The sequence below is a fragment of the Bradysia coprophila genome, chromosome II (genome assembly GCF_014529535.1).
Source record: "Bradysia coprophila strain Holo2 chromosome II, BU_Bcop_v1, whole genome shotgun sequence".
Lineage (NCBI taxonomy): Eukaryota > Metazoa > Arthropoda > Insecta > Diptera > Sciaridae > Bradysia > Bradysia coprophila.
In genome coordinates, this window is record NC_050735.1 from 1,702,259 (window position 1) to 1,724,971 (window position 22,713).

General features: G+C 36.5%; 4 protein-coding genes and 1 long non-coding RNA gene across 7 annotated transcripts in view; 2 read left to right on the forward strand and 3 right to left on the reverse strand.

Annotated features, from left to right (window-relative positions):
• LOC119077161 overlaps positions 1 to 11,086 on the reverse strand; it is a 25,394-nt gene extending 14,308 nt beyond the window's left edge. Inside the window, exons 1-2 of the long non-coding RNA XR_005087763.1 lie at positions 11,074 to 11,086; positions 5,913 to 5,916 (exon numbers count right to left, since the gene is read on the reverse strand). This is a non-coding gene — a long non-coding RNA (uncharacterized LOC119077161). The remainder of the gene's footprint in view (positions 1 to 5,912; positions 5,917 to 11,073) is intronic.
• On the forward strand, positions 1,405 to 16,427 carry LOC119076630 (HMG box transcription factor BBX-like). 3 transcript variants are annotated; one of them, XM_037183535.1, is made up of 6 exons: positions 1,405 to 1,529; positions 1,698 to 1,859; positions 9,890 to 10,849; positions 11,621 to 11,702; positions 11,776 to 12,133; positions 12,200 to 16,427. In XM_037183535.1, exons 3-6 carry the CDS (start codon positions 10,152 to 10,154, stop codon positions 13,150 to 13,152), a joined length of 2,091 nt encoding a protein of 696 aa, XP_037039430.1. In that variant the 5' UTR covers positions 1,405 to 1,529; positions 1,698 to 1,859; positions 9,890 to 10,151; the 3' UTR covers positions 13,153 to 16,427. The 3 variants fall into 3 exon arrangements, with proteins under 3 accessions (XP_037039430.1, XP_037039515.1, XP_037039599.1); XM_037183620.1 differs by lacking the exons at positions 1,405 to 1,529; positions 1,698 to 1,859 and adding an exon at positions 5,217 to 5,550; XM_037183704.1 differs by lacking the exons at positions 1,405 to 1,529; positions 1,698 to 1,859 and adding an exon at positions 5,692 to 6,246.
• A 1,685-nt stretch (positions 16,428 to 18,112) lies between these two features.
• Positions 18,113 to 19,144, reverse strand: LOC119077410 (actin-related protein 2/3 complex subunit 3-B-like). Its single transcript, XM_037184658.1, has 4 exons — positions 18,908 to 19,144; positions 18,630 to 18,803; positions 18,380 to 18,575; positions 18,113 to 18,311 (listed from the first exon to the last, which is right to left on the reverse strand). Exons 1-4 carry the CDS (start codon positions 18,911 to 18,913, stop codon positions 18,157 to 18,159), a joined length of 531 nt encoding a protein of 176 aa, XP_037040553.1. The 5' UTR covers positions 18,914 to 19,144; the 3' UTR covers positions 18,113 to 18,156.
• Positions 19,145 to 19,296: 152 nt separating this feature from the next.
• LOC119077235 (39S ribosomal protein L44, mitochondrial-like) lies at positions 19,297 to 20,667 on the forward strand. Its single transcript, XM_037184424.1, has 3 exons — positions 19,297 to 19,510; positions 19,581 to 20,038; positions 20,143 to 20,667. Exons 1-3 carry the CDS (start codon positions 19,444 to 19,446, stop codon positions 20,605 to 20,607), a joined length of 990 nt encoding a protein of 329 aa, XP_037040319.1. The 5' UTR covers positions 19,297 to 19,443; the 3' UTR covers positions 20,608 to 20,667.
• On the reverse strand, positions 20,635 to 21,812 carry LOC119077325 (GPN-loop GTPase 3). The gene is made up of 3 exons (XM_037184537.1): positions 21,651 to 21,812; positions 21,384 to 21,580; positions 20,635 to 21,315 (listed from the first exon to the last, which is right to left on the reverse strand). The coding sequence occupies exons 1-3, from the start codon at positions 21,693 to 21,695 to the stop codon at positions 20,679 to 20,681; spliced, it is 879 nt and encodes a 292-aa protein (XP_037040432.1). The 5' UTR covers positions 21,696 to 21,812; the 3' UTR covers positions 20,635 to 20,678.
• Positions 21,813 to 22,713: the final 901 nt, after the last annotated feature.

Consider the following 22,713-nt stretch of genomic DNA (forward strand, 5'->3'; position numbering starts at 1 on the left):
CTAGGCCTACAGTTTCCAAATGTTTGCCGAGGGGTTGCTCAACACATTCAAAATAATTGCGGCCTGTCAACTTTCGGCACCCACGACTTTACTTAAATAGTCGTGGAATGCCTCCAAATAAATTTCTAAAAATCTAGAATTCAGTTTTGGATTTTTAGAAATTTATTTGGAGGCATTCCCCGACTATTTAAGTAAAGTCCAGGGTGCCGAAAGTTGGCAAGCCGCAATTAATTCAATGTGTTCTTATTAATATGATTAATCACTCAATAACCATGTCAGTCGTCTGAAATCAGTTTCAAATCATATTAAATAAACGTGAAATAACGATTTATCAAGTGTAATCACCAAAATTTCACTGATTAGACGAGATCCAATTTTTGCGTAATCAAAGTGAGTAACCCCTTCATGTTTGCTTCATAGAGTTACACTCGAGAGGTGGCATGGTGGCACTGATGCTAATCGGCATCAAAAATTACATGGTCATTCAGTAAAAATGACAGCGCCAACATGCCATCTCTTGAGTGTAACTCTATGGTTTGCTTACTGCATGTGCGACGTATAGTGTCAAAATTGACAGAATTCTTTTATACTAATGCCAATTTTAACACTATACTCGCCTTCTGCTTATTTTGCATTTTTTATGTGTTGCACGAACGTAATCTACTATTACTTGTAAGTGCAATATTGTCTTCCGATACGATGATACGATGTTGTATTATAAATCGGAACTAAAAAGTTACTTTGATCACGGAGGCAGTAACAGCCAAATTTTCTAACTTCTTACTACAAATTTTATATAGCAAAAAAAGCCACCGAACCATTTAAATTCTGCTGCCAACTGTCTTCGTGGGTCTCTTGGCCAAGGCTGTAAACTTCAATGAACGTCAACACAAGGTATGGTCGAATTTCAAACTTTGTATGGAGCAAAGAAACTCATGAGAGGTGAGTTTGTTTATATGAAATCGCCATGTCCTCCGCTTTGTATGAATAGACCATACCTGGTTTTTACTTTCATTTAGTTTATGAGATAGCCGGGAACACACCACGTTCTGATAATTTTACATATAAAAAATATGTGGTGAATTACAGCGACAGCAATCATCACGGGAGGAGAATTTATTGTCATCAAGTGTGTCAAACGCGTATCTGTATCTGCGTTACCTCCTTTGCAACTCACTTACCGGATTCTATCCTAAACTGTTCTGACAGAACCTATTCATCATTTAAGAAACTAATGTAAAAGTTGTAGCCAAATTCATTCGAATATGCCGCCTTGAAAAAGTTCACGCAATGTCCACAATACGTTTTATGGAACATCTACTACTAAAAAACTAAAAAAGTTTTTATCGTCCAACAAGAAAGCACACATGCACACACACACCACACACTCATCCACAAATCGCACACAGGTTGCAATTATGTTTATATTCTGTGTATTTCATTCGTGTTGTGTTGTTGAATAACTTCATTTTCGTTTATTTTTGTGTAATCAAAAAAATCTAATTTAATTGAAGATTCTTCCAATTTTGGTAATTTATTGAATGTCTCATATTGTTTCGAATCAGATTTGCATCGATTGGGCAGCCTTTTCGTCATTAATTCATTTAAATTTGCTCGGATCGAAAATCTTTTTTGTAACTCACAATTACATTGAGAGAGAGACACCACTGATAATGTTGACGTCATTTTTTTTGTAGTTTTCATGTCCAAACATCCATTTGCTGAATGAAGTGATTTTTTTCGTTTGAGAAAGTAATTAATTTTGAATAAAAGTTTGCTGAGAGCTGCATCTTACTGTGCTAAAAATCGATTAAAACTGTTGGAAAACCAGATTGTGGAAGAAAGTCTGACAAAAATTGGTAAGTTTTTCATTCAATTCAGTCGATTTTTTGTTCAAAATGATCCAACCATTTTTCTGTCGACTTTTTGTACGGAAAACAAAAGTTGAATTATTTCAACGTCTACATCTTTGCAATAATTGGTTGATATTTTTCGGATTTATTAAAAAAGATTCGTCGACTAGTATATACAGCAAAGTTTAATTTGAATAAGAAAATTTTTATTGTGAAAATCAGATCTGCACTTTGACCTTCAAACATTGTCGGAGGTAACAACATCATAAACATCAAACATTTTAAACAAATTTTCTCAAGGTTTTCATTGTAAATTTTTGTTAATGAAATTGAGAATCAGCAAATATCATTTTCGTGCAATTGAAACGTTTAATTTGACAATATTAACAATACTCAGCGACAACCATTATATGGCTGACTATCGCATTATTATTAAGTATTTATCAAGCTTAACAGTATACAAACAGTGAATTGAGTTTCGTTTGTGTAGAATTTTATCGGTATTTTAGATTAGCATTTAAAAGGAGTTTGTGGTATTTGTTAGCTGTTTATATACACAAAACTTGCCCCCCTTTTAGGTCGAGAAGATGGTTTTTCTGTTAATTACTTCACTCGCTCCAATAGCTGTAAGACATGATTTTGTTAGCATTTTCGGTTGGAATTGACGACGACTAAGAAGCCGTCATTTACCGATTTTCTTCCGTATTCACTTTTTGATTGTGAATGACTTGGATCGATTGGACTCCAAACTTTGGAGATAAATCACAAGAAGCTTTGATATGCCAACACCGTTTTTAAGTCTCATTTTAATGGTACAGATCCTGAAAATGGTGCTTCTTCTTCAAAGTTTGTTGATCCGAAGCAAGGCCGAAGTCAGCACAAGAAACCATTTATATCATTTTGTCCTATTGATAAGAACTATTTCTTCATGACAGAAATTTCAAGAACACAGCTAATCGCTGCTGTTACGACCTTTTTAGATCCTAATCACTTAACCGATAACGGTACTTTTGTGCAGATATCACAGAAAATTGATTGCAATTGCTAATTCAATTCGTTTTCCGTCATGGTTACTTTTCCCATTTGTATTTTATCTGTGCAAATGACAAAATCTGTGTTGAAACGGCAAGCCAATCGTCATTTATAACGATTAAATCTGTACAGGAGTTCTTGTGCCTAAAGTATCGTCCGCTGTTCGGCACAAAATCTTTTATTTCGCTTGTTTAAACATTGATTTTACTTTTAATGTACTTGATGAAGCTTAAAGCTTATTGCTAATTTTTGGTCGTTGTTGTCGACGACAGATGACTCGCAGTTCCTGAATCGATAAGCACAAGATCAAACTTTCAGTTACAAATGTTTTCTTGTAAATGAATTCACTCTCTTAGTGTTGAGCAAATTGATAATTTGTTATTCATCGCTCTTATATGTATAAAGGAAAAATTCCAATGAGAATGTTCTCGTGCAACTTTCCCTTTCAAAATTTGAATGACACACGTAACTCAAACACTTAGGCTGTAATTGGAGAAACGAATTTTCTTACAAGGAAGTGTAGACATTAGTTATTGCTAAGTTGAATAATATTTCAGTGATAGATCAATTTCGACATTAAATCAATGTCATTATCTGTATTCATAATGATTGTTTTCAGCCGCTGATGATGACACCGATTTGATGCTGAAATTGATTTGTTCCCGAGTTTAATTTTAATTATTGATCCCTAATCAATTAAATAGTCTGATTAAACATCGGCATTTATGGAACATGGAAGGGATTTGCATGTAACGAATGCACTGAAAAGATCAAAGGTAATGACAGTTTCCTCTTACAAGGCCCTTATTGGCTACCGAAAGGCCCTTCGGGAGATACACGACAACAAATCACAAAAGGCCCTCTATGCATACGAAAAATCGAAAGACCCTTCGAGCATCGAGCTTCTCTTAGGACCAGTTCCGTACTGCCTTCCACAGACCACAATCAACAAAAAACTAAATCTTACACCAAGTTCCATGACCGACAAACTCAAGTAGCATTATGTCCATACAGGCGATGTAAATGGCCATTTCGTATTTACGTAATTTTGTGGTACCCGTGTTCGACGGCAAGATCGGTAAAAATGTAACATATTGAAATATATATGGTGTAAATGGATGTTTCTTGAACACAATGAACCTAATATCCGTATAAGAAAATACCATCCAACGCGTGTAATTACGTAATATACGAAAATCCCATTTACGTACGTAGTTCACCACTGTGATGGCCTTATATTACCATTTGTTGTATGAATGAGTGGCCTTAAAAAAAATTTGTCATTCAACCCCGACAGTCTTTTGTGTATTGTGTAACTGGTGCGGGCCTGTCACCACAGAGCATTTCCCGCAATTGAAGAAATTTGTTACTAAAATTGAATGAAGTAGACATTTTGTTATTCATTCATATACTGTATATGCAAAGCTCCCTTCTACAACCAAAGTGCACAACGACCAGAGTCTCACAATAGCTCATAGCTCTCCTTACCATTATATTGGAAAACTATTTTGCTTCCCAATTAAGGGACAGATATTGTGCTTCTGATAAATGATGTGGTAAGAGTTATCTTGTACCGTGTTGTCATGTAAGATTAAAAACGTTGCCACGTAGGGCGATCATTAGTTACATCGAAACTTAAGCCCTTCCATTCATACATTAAACTTTTCACCATAAAATGTATCCAAAACTGTTGTTTTCATTCACAAAAATGATTGTTCTATTGATGTCACGATCAACAATGCGCCATAACAGAAACATAAATCGGAACAAAAGTAGACACAAAAAAATCATCATCTCGAATATGTATAACTTACACAAAAACACCCATATGAGCGACAACAATAACAAAATAGGGAAAAAAAACCTAATAGAAAATGGCTACCAAAAAGTGTGTGTGCTATTAACGACCTTGAAAACGTTAACTATGTCAGTGTGCGAAATGCGAAACAGCATCAAAATCTGTAAATGTGTCTTAACGTATGTACGAAGAACATATTCTTACTGTTAAATACGAAATTACTGGCTGCATTGGTGAGCGAAGTCTGTTTTCTTATTACCATCTCATACACGGTTCGGATACTCGCTTTTTTTCGGATGTTAGTGTTTGTGCGGAGCCTGAGTTTGATTTTTTCTGTTTATTCGCAGTATGGTCATATTATCACCATACTCTAGTGTAAAACATTGTAATGAAAGTCATGAGTGGAGAATGAATGTGTATTAAAAGTGTATATGCACTGTCATACAGTCGGAATCGCTACCGACCGGTTAAATTTAACGTTATATTCGTTGAATTTCTGTCTTGGCTTGTCTTTGCCCGTATGGGATTGGACATAAAGTGCATAAATATGTGTGTATTGTTGACGTTCATATTATCATTATAACGAAAATACCTACTTGTCAGCAGTAGTTACGAATTCATCTACTTAGTGTGAACACAGTGAATATAGAAGTGACTATCAGTTTTGGCTAAAGTAGGGACTAGTTCTGTATAAACATTGGTTTTTGTGGTCAAACAGTGTTTGGGATTTGTTGTTTTTAATCTAAATACAGAATGATAGCGGACGCAAAACCTCTTAACAAAATAGTGATAACCGTTCAATGAATGTTCGCCATCGACGAGTTTTTAGTTTTGGGAGAGTTACAATCAACCACAGATTGATAAAGTGTAAGAACCATTTTGTCAAACCGAATTCACAACCAACATCGATTTCGTAATCTTGAGAAAACGTTTTCAATTAATAAGTCAGTTTTTTTTTCGTTTCGTTTATATTGCGACATAATGGATACGTTATAGTCTTTTTTCGCTTCCATTTTAACATAACTTAATCGACATTACGTATTCTATACTGTGTCTCTGTATGCACGGATATATAGTAAAGTTAAAAATTTTTATTAATTCGAACGACCGAAATAAAAGTATAAATCGCAAAGGCAAAGTCGTGAAAGTTTTTTTTAGTTTTGTTTTCCTTCATCAAATTAAAAGTGTACATGGATTTGGTGGTGTCTTATTAGGTCTCTCTCGGGTACTCCACTTGTTTATCGAAAAACAAATACGACCAACAACAATGTCAGCTGTGAATGTGAAACACCGATGTCTCTATCATACAATTTAAAAAAAATATTTTTAAACAACCTGTCTGCTTATGTGTAAGTGATTCGAATGGTTTCGCGTGATATATGGCGGTGTCGTTAACAAATAAAATGAAATATATAGAAAATTCAGTTTAGTTCAGTTACGTGCCAAGTTGGATGGTGGAATATTTTTTTCTGTTTTCATTTATAACATTGTAGCTGTTGATCTGAATTGAAATCACTTGATTAATAAACGAACAGAAGGCATCAATAGACATTTTCGTCAAAGGTAAATTTCAATTTCAAGGAAATTCCCTTGTCGAGGTCGTTTTGGATTCGTCGGAGTAGGAAGTAAATAGAAAAAATTAGATGTGGTATGACAGGGATCAATTGAATTTAAAGGTTTGTGTAGCTTGTTTTTAACCAGATGGACAAGGCATCGTGATTTTCGCTAAAATTTATTTTTATTTTAAGTGAGACTTTCACACAGTCTTTCGACTGTTATTTTCCTACTGACAAACTCTTTACAAAGTTTACACCAGATCCATGATTATTATCTGAGAATCGACCGAACATACATCACAGCCTCTTTTATATATTTTCACTTAGTTTGGCATTGTCAGCAGATTTAACATTGAACGCATTTTACGTTCCTATTTTCTACATCCATACACATCGATTGAACGCCATTTTAACGCAACAGACCTCTCCAACAGAATGTATATAAATTGTGACCCCGGCAAATAGTTTTTTTTTTCTTAATTGATCATTCCAATGACTTCATTCAAAAACATGTGATAAATTTGATGAGGATCCATAGGATGTGAACGAATCGAATCAGACCCCCGATACAAGAACCAAACCGAAGAATTTTACCAATAAATTTTGATGGTCACACAGCATCATTTTGATCATCTCAATCAATTTTGCTCTAAGAAAAATATCGAGTAAATTGTGATTTGAATAAAATGTTACAGTCGCAGCCGATATGGAGTGTAAATGAGTAAAAATGAATGAAAGGAAAATATGAAAATTCAGTAGCCTTATCTCACCCCGAATACAAGCGAATAACATTAGACTGGACTATAAAAAAATGTTTCAAAACAACAATATATCTCGAAACGCATAGTTTAACTTTGTGTTTTTGTTGTTGTTGTTGTTGCTGTTGTGTAGATATATCTATATAAATACGCAAAGGTGTTTATTTCTATAAATAAACACACTGAATTTTTATCATATAAACAGCCACGGAGCACAGCGACTCGCAAAACAAGTGCAATATATTTATTGTTGCTTTTCTTAACTTGTTATTCGGTGTGGTATTGGTGCGTTATATGAATACATTTTAAATAATTTTTTTTTTTCTTCTTTTTAAATAAGAAATCATAATCGACCAATTCAGAAACTCAGACATACACGCTTACAGTTTTAGGACATGTACACAAAACCAGAAATATGGTCGTTGGACAGAAAAATATATTTTTTTTTATTTCTGTCTTATCTTTTCCAGTTGAATGTTAAGATTTTTATTTGCTTGCATTTAGCCATTGCTCGACACTTTCATGGCATTTTTCTTAAACCTTGTAGAGAATGAAAGCGAAATTGAGCAGTTTTGTAGAGTTAAGTAGACCCATTTCATTCAACTATTTCGATAACCAACTTTCGACACGACGACATGACCATTTTTTTTTTGTATTTATATAATTAAATTAAGCACTTCGCTATACATTGTTGCATGTGTGCATGTCGCGAATAATCATTTTTCAGAGTCAAATCAATTGAGATTTTATGCTAAAAATGGATTTTTATGTCTTATTGCTTATGTTCTCTCTGTCTCAGTTCTCTATTTCTCTTACAGTAGGAAAATATGTTCGCCGAGTTTGACTACAATCGGTTAACTTAATTAAAACGCTAGGACGCTATATTCTAAACCTAATTTACGAGACGATTATCGACTTGACTGAAGTAACACCTCGGTGTTTACGGAAAAATTTACAGTCGCTTGGTGTTTTCATTCAACCATTCGGGGCTCAAATGTTGAGCCGAATTTTATGATATCATATCCGACAGTCAGCTGGTTTAGTGTACACAAACTTATCACTTTCGAGTGATATCAGTTTCCATTTCGAAAAATTCAAAATATTTTTGTGTTCATCGGCCAACTTTGGGTGTATTGTTATGGTTGTTTATCGCAAATTAATCTTGTGCCTGATGCTAATGATTTTTAAGATACTTAAGGAAAAGAGTGCATGGACAGTCATCGTATCTCCTTTGCTCGGATATTAGTCACACTTTTTTTTCTTCCATATGCATTTATCTCTAACATTTATGTAAATGAAGGATTATTGATTGCCCCGAACGTGCCAATAGACCTCAGCAAAGAACTCTTCTTCTTCAAGATTTTCAATATTTTCTCTGAAACCACGGAGGTTACTGCATTAGGAGATGTTCCAATGTTTGCTCTGAATTATTACATAATCTGCATAGTGATGAATCTTTCACTCCAATTCTTGCAAGGTGTTTATATATATAGATTTTAGATTTATCTGTTTGGGACGATCATTTAAGATCTCGAAACACAGATCTGTTGATCCATTGTTTCCATTCCCGGTCATCATGTAAATCATGGCAGCCTTCCTGTTGCCGATAGGAACCTGTCTAAGATACCAGGTCCTATTGCAGCAATTTCCGAAGGAACCACCTCGTAGTCTCCAAGAATGCTGCGTCTTAGTTGAAGAAATTTGGGGCAATCACGTATCAAGTGTGCGCACCCGTTTCTTCTTCTAGATCGCAGGAACATCTGGGAGTGTCCGAAAGCCTCAACTTATTCATGTGCCGATTCAGCCCGCAATGTCCCGTAATCGCTCCTACTATACTCTTCTAATGCGATTTCGGTCCATTTTGAGCAAATCTTTGGCCCATTTTTTTAGGCTTAGGGAAGAAGCATTTCGTGTGAACGCCTCCATTATACCCTTCCCAGCGTTCTGCGTGTTTACGCTTGACCCAGTCTTCCAGGGCTCTTTTACACTCCGACTGGGGAATCGGAAGGTACGGTTCAGGCCCGTTTGCCTCAGTCGCCGAGCCTTCTTTGGCCAGCTTATCCGCTTCCTCATTTCCCTCCACGCCGGAATGTCCTGGTACCTAGACCAAATTGATCCGAAGGTGTTTATATAACAGATCGTGCCCCGTTTGTTTTCTAAAGTTGTCGACGTAGATTTTTCGACTTACTGATACGATAGATGATGGGTTTATGTCCTGCCATGTTTTAACGTTTGAATCATTTTGCTGTTCCAATTATAATTCTTTGAAGTCAGACGTGACTTACTTAGGGGTCGTTCAAATAGTACGCACGCTGAAAAAGACGATTGTTAGACCGCACTCTCACCGGAAAAAACAGCGTGAAAATTGTTTTAATGACCCCTAACAGTTGTCTACATACAAAATGGGAAGTTATTTTTTTGGTGAGTATACAGTGTGACAACCAAGTGTGGGTTGTCTGCATGCTCGCAAAAAAAGCTTTCACCGAGCTTTGTACAAAATGTTTCACTCCAAAGTTGGTAACACTTGATTTGTACATTCTTTAGCGAGTCATCAGGGCGAAATTAGCTATTTTCACCACAAGACATGAAAACGAATTTTGGTTCCGACTTTTTTCATTGTCTCTCGGCACTGATACTATAATAATACAAACACTCGCCCTCTTTTGTCGTGACTGCATCGCCCCTTCATTCCAGAATGCAGTTAAGTATAACCTCGTAACATTATACAAAACACGAAGGAAACGGTTGCCTTTTCTGATGTTCAAAAACATACACAAACCAGAAACATTTTATTAAAGATTAGATAACTGTAAACCTCTATATATATTATACACGTCACCCGGTTTTGCCGATAAGAAAAATTAATTTTCCATCTCTTTTCTATTTTTCAAGGTAACACCATTATCAAGTGCAATGCCATCCAGCCACATATTGAACGCTAAACAAATTCAAAATAAATAAGAAGAAAAAACGGCAGTTTGTTGAAAGCCAACGCAACACAAAAATTTTAAAAACAATACAAAACCTCATTTCCATCGCTTCGATATAAGATGAATTTTCGTTGAAACGAAGTAAAAAGAAAAAAAAATTGAAAAAAAAAATAATTTTTTCTTAAAATAAAATCGAAAACGATCATTCAGCACACACCTTCAAAATGATCAGCAATGTAAATATTCAACAGAGCTTCAACGTATCCGATCATGGTATTGGAAATGGTAATCAAGATGCGAAAAGTGTGTGTGATAACTACAATAGTCAGCCAATATCAACGTCGTTGAGTACGCCAATAAATGAAGCTAATGTGATGCATGTCACCGGCGATAATGGCTTTAGCATATACGAACGGAGTATCGATTTCCATGCGAATTTCGGTGGTGATCATAATGTGGCAACAACCAAAGATACAGCAACACGACTAGTGACCAGTCAGATCGAACCAAATTTATTGCTCAAAAATGTTAATAACAACAATCACGTGACCAGTACGGCAGCAGCCAGAGAAATCGAAAATGTGCACAATTATTCGAAGAATTTGTACAGTACCGATTCGACATCGTATAGCCGAATGATTGAAAAGAAATCCGGTCGTAATTACAACGATTACGATGATGATGATGATGAAGAGGACGATGACGATGATGACATTGACGGAAATGGTGACGTTTCGATGCCAAATGTTGGCAAAATTAATGGTTCTCAGATTGACGATATTCCGACGGCCAAAGGCAAATTGGATGATGATGATAAGTCGACGCCCGATCATCATGCACGGCGACCGATGAACGCTTTTCTGATATTTTGTAAGCGTCATCGAGCTATTGTTCGTGAAAAGTATCCGAATTTGGAAAATCGGTAAGTGCGCGGATGCAAAAGCGGTTAATTATTATTCGCAATTCTTTGAACAGAATGTTACAATCTTTGTCACGGTGCTATGTTCTCTTACTAAGAACTTAAATATCAAACTGAAAAATATCTTTCTATGCGCAACATATGATGGAAAATGATATAAGGCTCACGTAGGCAGTATCTTGCGATACATAAAAAATTCAAAATTAGTCCCTCCGATCTATGGGGACAATAACCTTGTCTAACCCATTAAGGTTATATGATCTGGTTGAACTGGCGAAGATTATCCAATAATCCAGTTTGACGGGACAGGCAAACTTAGAGAAAGAACTTTTTAGGCAGCAAGTCGTATCGTCTTCATGTTTGATCCGATAAATATTCAGGGTTCAGGTCAGGTTCAAGCAAGCCCGAACTGGCCATATGAGGCGACTTTAAAAATCACAAGTTAAGTTCAAATTTTATTGAATTTGCTGGGTTCAAGCAGGGATAGCCTTCAGTGCATATGTCTGGTGTTTACCCTGTACTGTCTCTAAAGTGTCCGCTGTTCACTCAATTATTTCGATTTTTAAAACAGTATTTGGAAGGCTACAACTACGATTTGATGCATCTTGCCGACCTGATTGATTTTTCAATACCATGAACCGAATCATAGAAAGGCCTAGTTGAGTTGCCATCAAATGAATTACTTTGAATCTTGGGACCTGTGCGCATTTTTATCCACCTGAATCCCCAACCCTTTTTCAATTGTTTTTACAATATTTGATCACTCCATTTCAGATCGATAACGAAAATTCTTGGCGATTGGTGGGCAAATTTAGATCAAGAGGAAAAATTGTGTTACACCAGCTTGGCAAAACAGGTACACAAACTGCAACTACCCAAATTGCAAATATTGTTCGGTTCATTGAAATACTAAAATCTCATACTTTCAGTACAAAGACGCATTCTTCTCTGCAAATCCAAATTTTAAATGGTACAAATTGCCGGCACCACCACTACGCACCCTTTCAACCCGTCCAGGAAACACGGATCGTCCACCGTTCAGTTACGCTTGCACTTATGATGCCGACAACATTACAAATGATTCAATGCACCGCACAAACGGCACCGTGCCGATCAACGAGGATGCGCCACCAACCATCGGAACTAAGTCAAATCGTGGACCAAATGTAGGAATTTTCAAATTAGCCGACGAGACGCAAATGGGTGGTTTGAACAGTTTGATGGCCAGTTACGATTCCAAGTCACTTTCAGGGAACAATAATCTAGGCGAACATGATGGGGAATTAGGTGAGTGGTGCATTTAGTTCGAAGAAAAACTTTTTTTTTACGAGAAAACTGCCTACTTCCACGCAGACAATGCCATCAATCCGTCGAAAATGAAACTAACACCAACAAATCGAACTGAACCGTTCACTAATATGCGATATCATGCTGCCAAAATGCAATTACAAATCGATAATCAAATCAATTCACATGGAAACGACACATCTGCCACTCCATACGATTCGAAAAGACCAATCAAAGAAATTTCACCATCAGCTGCCGATTTCGAAGATTTTGTTCACCACAAATTGCTGACGCCGGAAAAGAACATCTTTTTAGAAGACGAAAACCTAAAGAAATCGGCCAGAGCATGCAAAGGCAAAAGATATTTGGAATTTATGAGCTCCGGTAAGATCAGTCCATCATCGAAAAAGCTGAAAGTTCACCATCCACACTCACCAACATCGAAAGCAACATTTGACAGAGATTTCAAAGAATATCGCCAACAATACAGCACCGCCGATCACATGTACGCCAGCCACGATGAGTCGCTGAAAAGTGAATATCGAAAAATGGACGGCACTGACAGCACCGGTGCATTCGATCCGGCTGACAGTAAACTATTCGACGCATCCGATTTCGATTTGGAGGAAAAAATCCGTGCACTGCCCGCCCTAAGTTTGGACAAGTATCTGTCGCGTAAACGCGAAACGAAAAAGAAGAAGAAAATCAATGCAAAGCGTCCGACCACCACCAAATCACCGCAAACGATCGGCGAGGCTAAAGAGCGGATCCGCATATCGATGGTGGGCAGCCAGAAGCGCAAAGCACGCAAAGAGAGCATCACCCGGCGTGACATCAATCACGAAACTATGGAAACCGTCGGCCTGTACGACATCGTGGAATCTCCAATGGTCGAGGAAAACATCGCCGCCCCATTGACCACTGACAATGCGTCCGATCTATTCTTCTTGGCCACAATTGCTGAAGTTGCAGCTGGTGCTGTGAACGCAACGATTGGATCGTCGGCTGAACAAGTTTGAATTTATTTTTTATTGAGATACGAGCGACTGGTAAGTTAAATAGTTTCTATTTTTAAAGAAAAGATCATCAGGATGTATACTCTGGAACGTAAATGAACGTGCTACACAACATTCGTTTGCTATATGAATCGATTTGAATTGAAAGAAATAAGTCAAAAAAACGTAAAGTTTAAAATAATAGTCTTCGTTGAAGAGAAATCAGTTCGTGGTTCGTTAGTTGTAAGGAAGTCAATTTTTTTTTTAATTTGTCTCGCAACCATATAGAACTTGTCAACCCTTCAACCCACACGCGCATACACGTAATTTTTATGCTAATCAATCAAAATAATATTCAGTAAAAATGTAGCAATATTTAAATTGTAGAGTTGTTAAATCTTTAGGTGTTCGAAACACACACACACACACACACACAGTAAATAAAAAAGAAAGAAAGATTTATAATGCAACAACACTCTGGAGTGATTTGCCTAGGTGTCATACATGATTTATACATGCATACATACAAACATAAAGAAGAGATGAAGAGAGAAATATTTACATTTAAATTATCATTAAAATTACTATAAAAGTAACGTTAAAAATATATTAAAATATCTAAAAAAAAACAATTTAGACAACTTAGTATCGATCGATATATATATTTTGTTAAAAAGAAAATATTTTCACACACAAAAAACAAAAAAATTTTATTACAACAATCTAGTGCCTCGATTTAAACGAAACAAAAGAAGAAAAAAAAAATTAACACAAGAGAAAGATAAGAAAAAAATATTCGAAATGAATTGCATAGCAAGAAATAATAATTTATTTTAGAAAGATCTAAACGTTATACGTGGTTAAAATGGTTACATATCAACATCACCTAGGTCTTTTGATCAACCGGAGTGTACCCTTAGAATTGTGACTGTCAATTTTTATCAGCAATGTACTAATTAAGGTCTACACTCCACAGTCCATTATAGATTTTGTGAAAATTGTTATCGTTACTACCGCAAATATCAATGTGACAGCATCAATTATTGAGAGTCCTGTGAATTAGTGCTCAAACCCACAATCTATTCACACTTCGACATGTTTACGTCATTGACTTAGTGTCAATTCCATTTACATGACATGCATCAAAAACCGTATTTTTTATGTTTCTAGCACTTCTTTCAGTGCCTCAACATGTAAAATCCAATACATAACTCGACATAAAAGTAAAAAGTCTCCATCGGTTTTGATAAAATCTGTTTTCAATCGAATTGGATTTTCATCGACCGTAGAAAGTATTGTTTTCGTCTATTGACCTCGGCTTCGCCTCGGATCAACAAAATTAACACGAAAACTCTTCCTTTTATCCCTTGTTATGTAAAATACTGTTCGATATATTTTTTTTTCTATTCTGATCAGCAATTCTGAATAATGTCACGATGTCGATCCGTTCCTAAGTGAAAAGTGAACCTAACCGGTCTTACTCCTTTGCATATGTCAAAACTTTGTGTTCGACAGACAAGATACAGAAAGGGAAATCTTACATTTGCATTCAATACATGATTGACAATGTCAAGATCAATAGAAAGCTATTTGTCGGGTCAGGTCAGATCAGTGCAGATCAAGTTATGAGCTTAACTGCGTACTAGAAAGTTTGACCTGGTTTTTTTCTGCTTGACTTGAAACTTCAGTTTTTTGTGCATATTTCTACACTTTTTACTTTTCTGTAGAAGACATTAAATCTGACGAATTCGCCTGTAAATTCCGGTCAATATTTAAAATTACGGTTGCAGGACGTTCGAGATTAATCTGAACAATGACCTGAAAAATTGAGGTCGGGTCAAATTTAATTTTCCTTTCAGTTCTATAGGACCTGTCGTTGTCGTAAGCTTTTAACTAACGTTGCCTGATAAATGTCTACCAGGATTTTTTTCTAGAATTTCCAAAACTTTCAGGAATTTCAAGTATTTTTTTTGGGAATTTTCAAAAATTTAAATTCTTGAAATTCTCGAAATTCTTACTTCGAGAACTTTTATGAATTTCGTCGATTTAAGAATCAATTTGACGAACATATGCCATGGTCTACTAATCAATGACTGTTCTGTACACAGCTAAGCAAAATAGAGTTGATAAAAGACGATAACGTGGTCAATATACGTCTTCTTACGATTTACGAAACTCGGGAACACGACATTTACCCGAAAACTGGGAACCGAGAAATATATTCCAACATCGAGGACTGATGAGACTCAGTACAGGACAAGTTCGGATCTACCAAAATTAAGTCAATCTCACTGCCGATACGTTGCTGATACTGTAGAGGACATAATTTCATGCTAAATCTCTGAACAGGTCAGCTATGTCAGCAAATGTCAGATAATTCTATCACGGAAATTCGCATTACACTGTAATAAGCTAATCACGTCTGTCGAATGTTTTATCGACGTTTCCGTAAAGGATTGAAGTCTCGAAAATAGAATAATAAGGCACGCAAAATGAATGCGCACTGCAGTCTTTTCCTTCAAATTGATAATTAAATCTTGAGCGTCAGTGTGCTTCACCAACAGAAGTGATTCAGTCAGTCGACAATTTCCGCAATATGTCCCGGTTATCGACCACAAAAAAAAGAGTGCAAAAATATAATAATTTTTCCCATTAGACCTAGATGTTTTGAATGAACCAGACCAGATGAGGAAAATTCTATTGATTAAGTTATTAAAAGCGCTTATGATTAATGAAATTAAGAATTTAAGAAATTTTATGAAACAAATAAAAATAAACCAACAACAACAACAACAAAATCGAATGGAATTGATAGAATTGATTAATAAAATGCGGTTTCAAAGCAAAAAAAATATTCAATCAGCTAAGAAAAATCATTTGCGGAACAATATTAAATGTTTGGAAAATAAAATTTGGAAAAAAAAGAAAGAAAATTTTTGAATATACTTGGGATGGGATCAAATTACGATTGAAATTTGTCAACAAACATTGGTAAAAATGAAATGAATTTCATGAGTAATTTTTATGAAAGCTGTGATTATTTATCTAATATTTAACAAGAAAAAAGTGAATTGGAAAATACTATAGTTGACGAACGGGTATGACCACATTTTATGAAAGATAGGATTTATAAATATTTCGTTGATTTTTATCGTTTTTCTTCTTTTTTCTTTGGGTTTAAAAATTGTCTTTTAAAAATTTTATTCATTTCATTGAAATATTTTGATTATTTTTTTTTTCGGTTTGATGTTCGATGTTAAAGAGTATATGAACGTTTTCGCAAATAAGTAAAACAAAAAGCGGTCAAGCGGATATGTTATGATAAGTTGTTCAATGTTTAAAATTCGTTATTAATTATTAATTATCTATTTTATTACAAGAAAAAAAAATCACTTTATGTAAAACAAAACGAAAAGAATAAAAAATTATATATTTTTCATCACATCGGGCCAGTGTTCTCCACTAATTCGATCACTTACACAAAGCTGGTTTATTCAGGTTTATCTGAACCTCCGAATCCTTTTTGACCTGAACCTGACAAAGAAAATTTTGACCTGATCCTGAAACAATTACCTGACCTGACCTAAACTTTCAGGTCTACTTATCCGACTATATTATTTATATCGAGGGGGTAATCACTTTCTCATATAATTCCATATAATCCTTGTCATAAAACCAGTGATTTACCCCTTGAGCCCGAACGAAGCGAGAGCGACAAGCGAAAGTATTGTATTAAATACTAGATCAATTTTGCTGATATCTTTCAGCAGAATTCTTTTCGAAATATTTACGACCGCAATAATGACCAGTAATGTGTTAGCTTTCAATTTAAAAAAAATGGTTGTAACAGTACGACCAGCTCTGAGAAAACTAAACAGTTTATGGAAATTTCGTTAAACTGCTAACACAATCGTGGTCGGTATTGCGGTAGTACATTTTTCACAAAGAACTCTGATATCAGCGAAAATACAATATGTAGGACAAAAATATCTCATGGGTTTTATGGGTCTTTCTGGAACTAGCCTGATTCGTTCAGCTACAGATCAAAGGATGTAGAATGTGCGCTGGTGTCAAGATGAAAATCAGTGTCAGGAGGAATGTTAGGTGCAAGGTCCACTTCGACGAAATCGGGTTTTTGACACAACTCTGTTAAATTGTAAAATTTCAATGCTTTGATCAAAGGTCATAAATTTCAAAATTCCGATGTAATTTCGGAGACGGAGGTAAGATATATTCTTAATTGTCCACGTGAACAGCAGCAGCGATTAAAAAAAAGTCTTTCTCGTAGGAGTTTTGTCGTTCCTTTTCCTAATACTAGCTCATTGACAAATAAAAAAATGAAAGTTTTAAGGAACGTAATCAACGCGTTTCAAGCAGAAGTGCTTTCAATGACAGCCTCCAAATGGAGTACTATTTTGTATGAAAAAACGTTCCAAATTTTTTTACAGTGTCAAAATTTGTTTGATACACCGTCCAGTTTCAGTACCCTATTTAGAGTACCACTCATGCTTGAAGTGTGTTGACGTAATAAATTCACAAAGATATCTAATTGTTCATACTACTGTTTACGGCTTATCGATCTCAGCCCCGTAGGTGAATTTGGAAGGAAAGAAGTTATTGCAAGCGAGAAAATTTGGCGTTCTCTACTTTCAAAATGTTCTATTTCTCACGTCTTAGTCTAAACTGTCTTGCCCCTTAGGGTAATCCGACCCTGACTGTTCATAATCTGTATGAGGTTAACTGCTTCAAGTTCGGTATGTTCTCAGTTGTCTCACCTCAAAGGAATATTGAGGAAGTCAATAATTTTCACGCAATTTCCCAGATCTCTAAATCTTTGGGTCCATTCGATAAGCACTTATTGTCTCCCCAGCTATAATCTCCGACAACAGAGGAATAAAATTTATTCGATAAAAATAAGCTACACGGACTCGCAAAGATCCTTAACTCCATTGGCTTCTGCAGTTATAAAAACTAAATTTGCGACTTTTTGTTTTTATTGAAATCTTTCTTCCTTCTTATAATCTTAATCTATTGTCCCGGTCCGGACAGTGACTTTTCCATAAACTTCTTTTTAGCGAAACACAACCACCATTTGCTGGGCTTACCGTCTTCACCAAATACTTTATCGCAAACTCGGATACCAGTCTCTTGACGAATTTGTTGCAGATATTGACGCATCAAATCTGAAACGAGAATTTAGTTTTTTTATTAAATTTCACACAATCGATTGATAATGTTTCCCATTCATTACCTGAATCGGCCGGAGAGCTCGGTTTTGCGTACACCGAATTCAACGGAAAGCCGGCATCACCGGGTATATCGAATTTGGAAATGGCCAAGGAATACATCTCCTGCAGACCCTGGTTTTTGTTACTGCATCGTTGCAATTTCTTCAAGCACTCGGTTATGTATAACGTTATGTAGATAAGCGTTCTGTCAACCTCCGACTGAAAACGATCGTTCTATACATTTTGGACTCGTACTAGTCAATTTTTGTCTACCTTAACTTCATATGTTCGAAAGAAGACATTTGCTTTGAAGTAGTACAATGATTCATCAATGATATCTTGTTCGATGTTGGCCATCGGGGCGGGTCCACGGCTTTGAGTTCTTAATGGAAGTATGGCAATATTGCCAACAGCCGAATTAAATTCTCGGATTTGGGAATGGTATGCCTGGTAACAAAATAATTTAACATCTCGGTCACTGTTATCTTTCTTTCTTGTCACACCCACAACCGTATGACGAGAACAACTAAATCATCTCAAAAATAACCTACCGGCATTTTCACTAATTTTTTTGGCAAAGATGTGAAATGTGGCCGAAATTCCGATGGAGCGAATAACGTTTGGGGTAGTAAATAGTTAACTAATAGCGAAAAACACAAAACAGCTACCCCCGTCGATGAGTGATATCAGTTTTGACTGTCAATAAATTTGCGTTTGGTGATCCGCCGCTCTACGAATGTTCTGTAGTACGGTGCAAAGTGGTAATTTTCAAGTTCTTGTGTGATGATTGGAATAGCCTAGGTAGATTATTGTGGTCTATAGTCTCTTCTGAAAATATGTGCTGTCTGCGGACTCGAACGACAGCAAGAATTCTTTCATCTACCAATTTATATTCTGTTGACACTGTTCACTCTTGTGACGGAATAGCGATTTTTAACACTGCCACGAAATTGGAGTTGAGCACCCAACTATTTTCGACTATTTGACATTTCGTTTGCGGTGTGTGACAATTCGGCCAATTCTTTCCTTATTTACTTCTCCAGAACAATACAAAAAGTTTTGCCGAATTTCACAAGGATAATTGAAAATGTCCTTAATAAGAGGTTCCGCTTGTGCATTAAGAATATTATGTTCGGGCGGTCAACAGCTTACAAGTAAGTCTCAACAGCTTTAACGAAACGAATTTTCGTCTCCAACACATAACCTAAATTCATTCACCTACAGACCAAAACATCCGTAACATTGCAAGATGGGTGGCACCAACACTAAAAGAAATAAGGAAACGCAAAAATAAAATGGCACCATCCCCGCCAGTGAAACGATCCGGTTTCATTGACTGGAATTGGAATGCCGAACTGTTTGCATTTTCAAAGCGTTTACACGAAGACTTCAATCCGGAATTTCTGCAAGAAGCCTTTACTGTACGATCGTACATCATACAGGAGGAACAGAAACAGCAGGCTGTTGGCATTGAAAATCCCGTCACGAATCTAAAGGATAATTTAGCATTGGCTAGTAGTGGAACTGATATACTGTCTGCGTATGCGGAGATGTTCATTTCATCACAGTTGCCAAAACTACCGATCAATGGAGTGCGCGCTGTAAGAGATTATTTACTGTCTGACGGGGTGTTGGCTAACGTTTCACGACATATTGGCACCAAGGACCTTATTTTAACAGCGGTAAGCTTTATCCGTAAAGGAGCATCCATCTCAGAAGTTGAGGATGTGATTGGTGTTCAAGTTAAATTCTCAAAACATTAACAAAATATGTTCTGGTCATACAGGAATTCCCACCAGACAAACCAACTCTAGCCAACACGTTCAAAGCTGTCGTCAGTGCATTGAACAAATCATCCGGAAACGAAAAATCGTTTGAGTTCGTTCGCGATTTTCTTTTCACACAACTGAATCAGAAGGACATCGACAGTATGTGGGACATTGAACGACCAATCGAATTGTTGCAAGAGTATTGTAGGGCGAACAAATTCGCCGAACCTGAACCACGATTACTGAACGATGCCGGTAAAAATACCATAATGGCCGTGTACCATGTTGGTATCTACTGTGATCGCAAAATGTTAGCGGCCGGATTTGGCGAGAATGTTAATACGGCTATCGAAGTGGCAGCAATAAATTGCTTAAAGAGATTCTACGACATTGAGAATCCACGGCCGTACAATTTCAAAATAACTTTAAAGGAAGTTGAAGAGTCCCTTCAAAACAGACGCAAAGTTGAACGGCAAGTTTGATGTTAGTGGCTTAGATTAAGGCGTTCAAAGAATTAGAATTTTTCCTTTAATTTACAAAAACTGGCTGCATTTTATTCATACGAATTACGATCATCGTCATCTCCATCATCCGGATCCGGTTGCTCAAAATCTTTCGTTTTTGTGTCAGCATCTTCGCCGTACTGTAAAATGTTGTCGATGGTCATGAGTAGATCGCTAATACTCTCTTCATCTCGTAAATTCAACGGTGTGAATCGCACCAAACTGAAGTCTTCGATGAGCATGCCGATAGCCTCTGATAGTTTGTGATACTTTCGGCCCCATGCTGATTCATTTGCAACATCACCAAGTAGTGCATGCGGATCTGGCTCAATATATTTCTCCAATTGACTCTTGGCTGTTTTGCTTAGCAGGTCCATTTTGGTCAACACATTGACGTGCGGCAATTCTATGTTAGCCATAACACTCAACGCTGCCATGGTTCCCGATAAAAATTTCGCACCATCGATCATAAACTGTGAGTCGATTAAGAACACGCTGCACACGTTGAAATTCCAGGATTGTAGCAATTTTACAAGGTCCTTGCCGGCGGTCAAGTGTGTGTACAGTTCAATTTGACCGGGCATGTCGAATATTATGTAATCATCGTCTGGTTCACCGTCAACTTCTTCATCATCATCACCACCGCACAGTTGTGCTTTTAGCCATTCCTGATTTTCGATTAGATATCTAAGGTAAACAGACATATCGACTTTAAAGCACTTGAATTATGAAACTACGGTAGAATATGCACTTACTCAATGCAGAACACCAGTCCACCGTTCGGACCAAAATGAAGCTCTTCATCGTCCATAGTGTCATCCACATGAATCAATTCTCTGATATCAACCAATGGACTGTATTCAAAGTGCTCAGCAGCTGGGTCCAAATTAACTACATTGATAACACGATTACAATCGGCAGCATGTTGTTGTATATTGGCACAGTAGGTTGACTAAATTCGTTCGTTTATTTTACTCTTGAAATACAGTCGTAAAATTGTTGCATGAAATTTTGTAACTCACCTTTCCGCTTCCAGCGGGTCCCATGACCAATTGTGCGTATCTCATTATCTGGTTAAAATTAACTTCAAACGAGCTCTATGAACAGTACCTGATTGTTGTTATTTGTTTTGGTTTTGATGTTTTTGTGGTTAGAAAACTCTTTTATGAATGAGCGTTGAATGGTGTGCGCAGTTTTGTTAATGAAGAACACGGCAGCTCTTACCACGAAATCGGTCACTTTAGGAAACGTCGCCGTTTGGACACTTTAAATTTTTCCATCAATTTTTTCTCCAATTTTTTCCCCGTAACGATTTTCGAAACGATTACTCAAAATGCTGTAGGCATAGCACTGCTACTAGTACGAACAGTCATTTGGCAAACGTCAAAAAGCCTCCAAAATTTCAAACATATGCTTGTTCCAAGGCCATACGAATTGTCAAGTTACTGTCAAATTCCATCCATAGATTCAAAACTTCATCAATATTTATATGAAAACCGACCGCTGTGGATGAAATCGTGTTCGTTCGGCCAGTGAAAATTCGTTTTTACAATTACTTGGAAAACGCCTATTGCACGTGTTACGTTTTTATTCACACCAAGTCATGACTCATGTCTTTCCGAAAGAAATTGAAGGCTGGCATGAGCCTCCGAATATTTCTTATGTTCATGCTAGGAGCAAAGCTTAATTAATCTTATGCTCATTTACTGCTGGTGAATAAAATTGTTAAATTAGTATGGTCAAAGCACTGTCAAGCACCGAAGCTGACTTTGACTTTCGACATCACTCAATTAGAAGGCCAAAAACACGTGCTTGACAGTGCTTTGGTATGGCTCTATCAAGGATTTTTATCGTGTATTAAATAGTAGCCTCAAAAGTCATACAGGTCGATGGTAAAATTTCCATTGAAAAAGAGCGTACAACAAGCGTACAAGCAAGGCTGTAAACTTTGGGGGAGAGGCGATGACAATCATCACAGGAGTTGAATTTTTGTATAAAATCGGTCATTTTATCATCAAATGTAGTGTGTCACCCGCGTATCTGCATGACCTCCCCAAAGTTTACAGCCTTGCGTACAAGTACAAG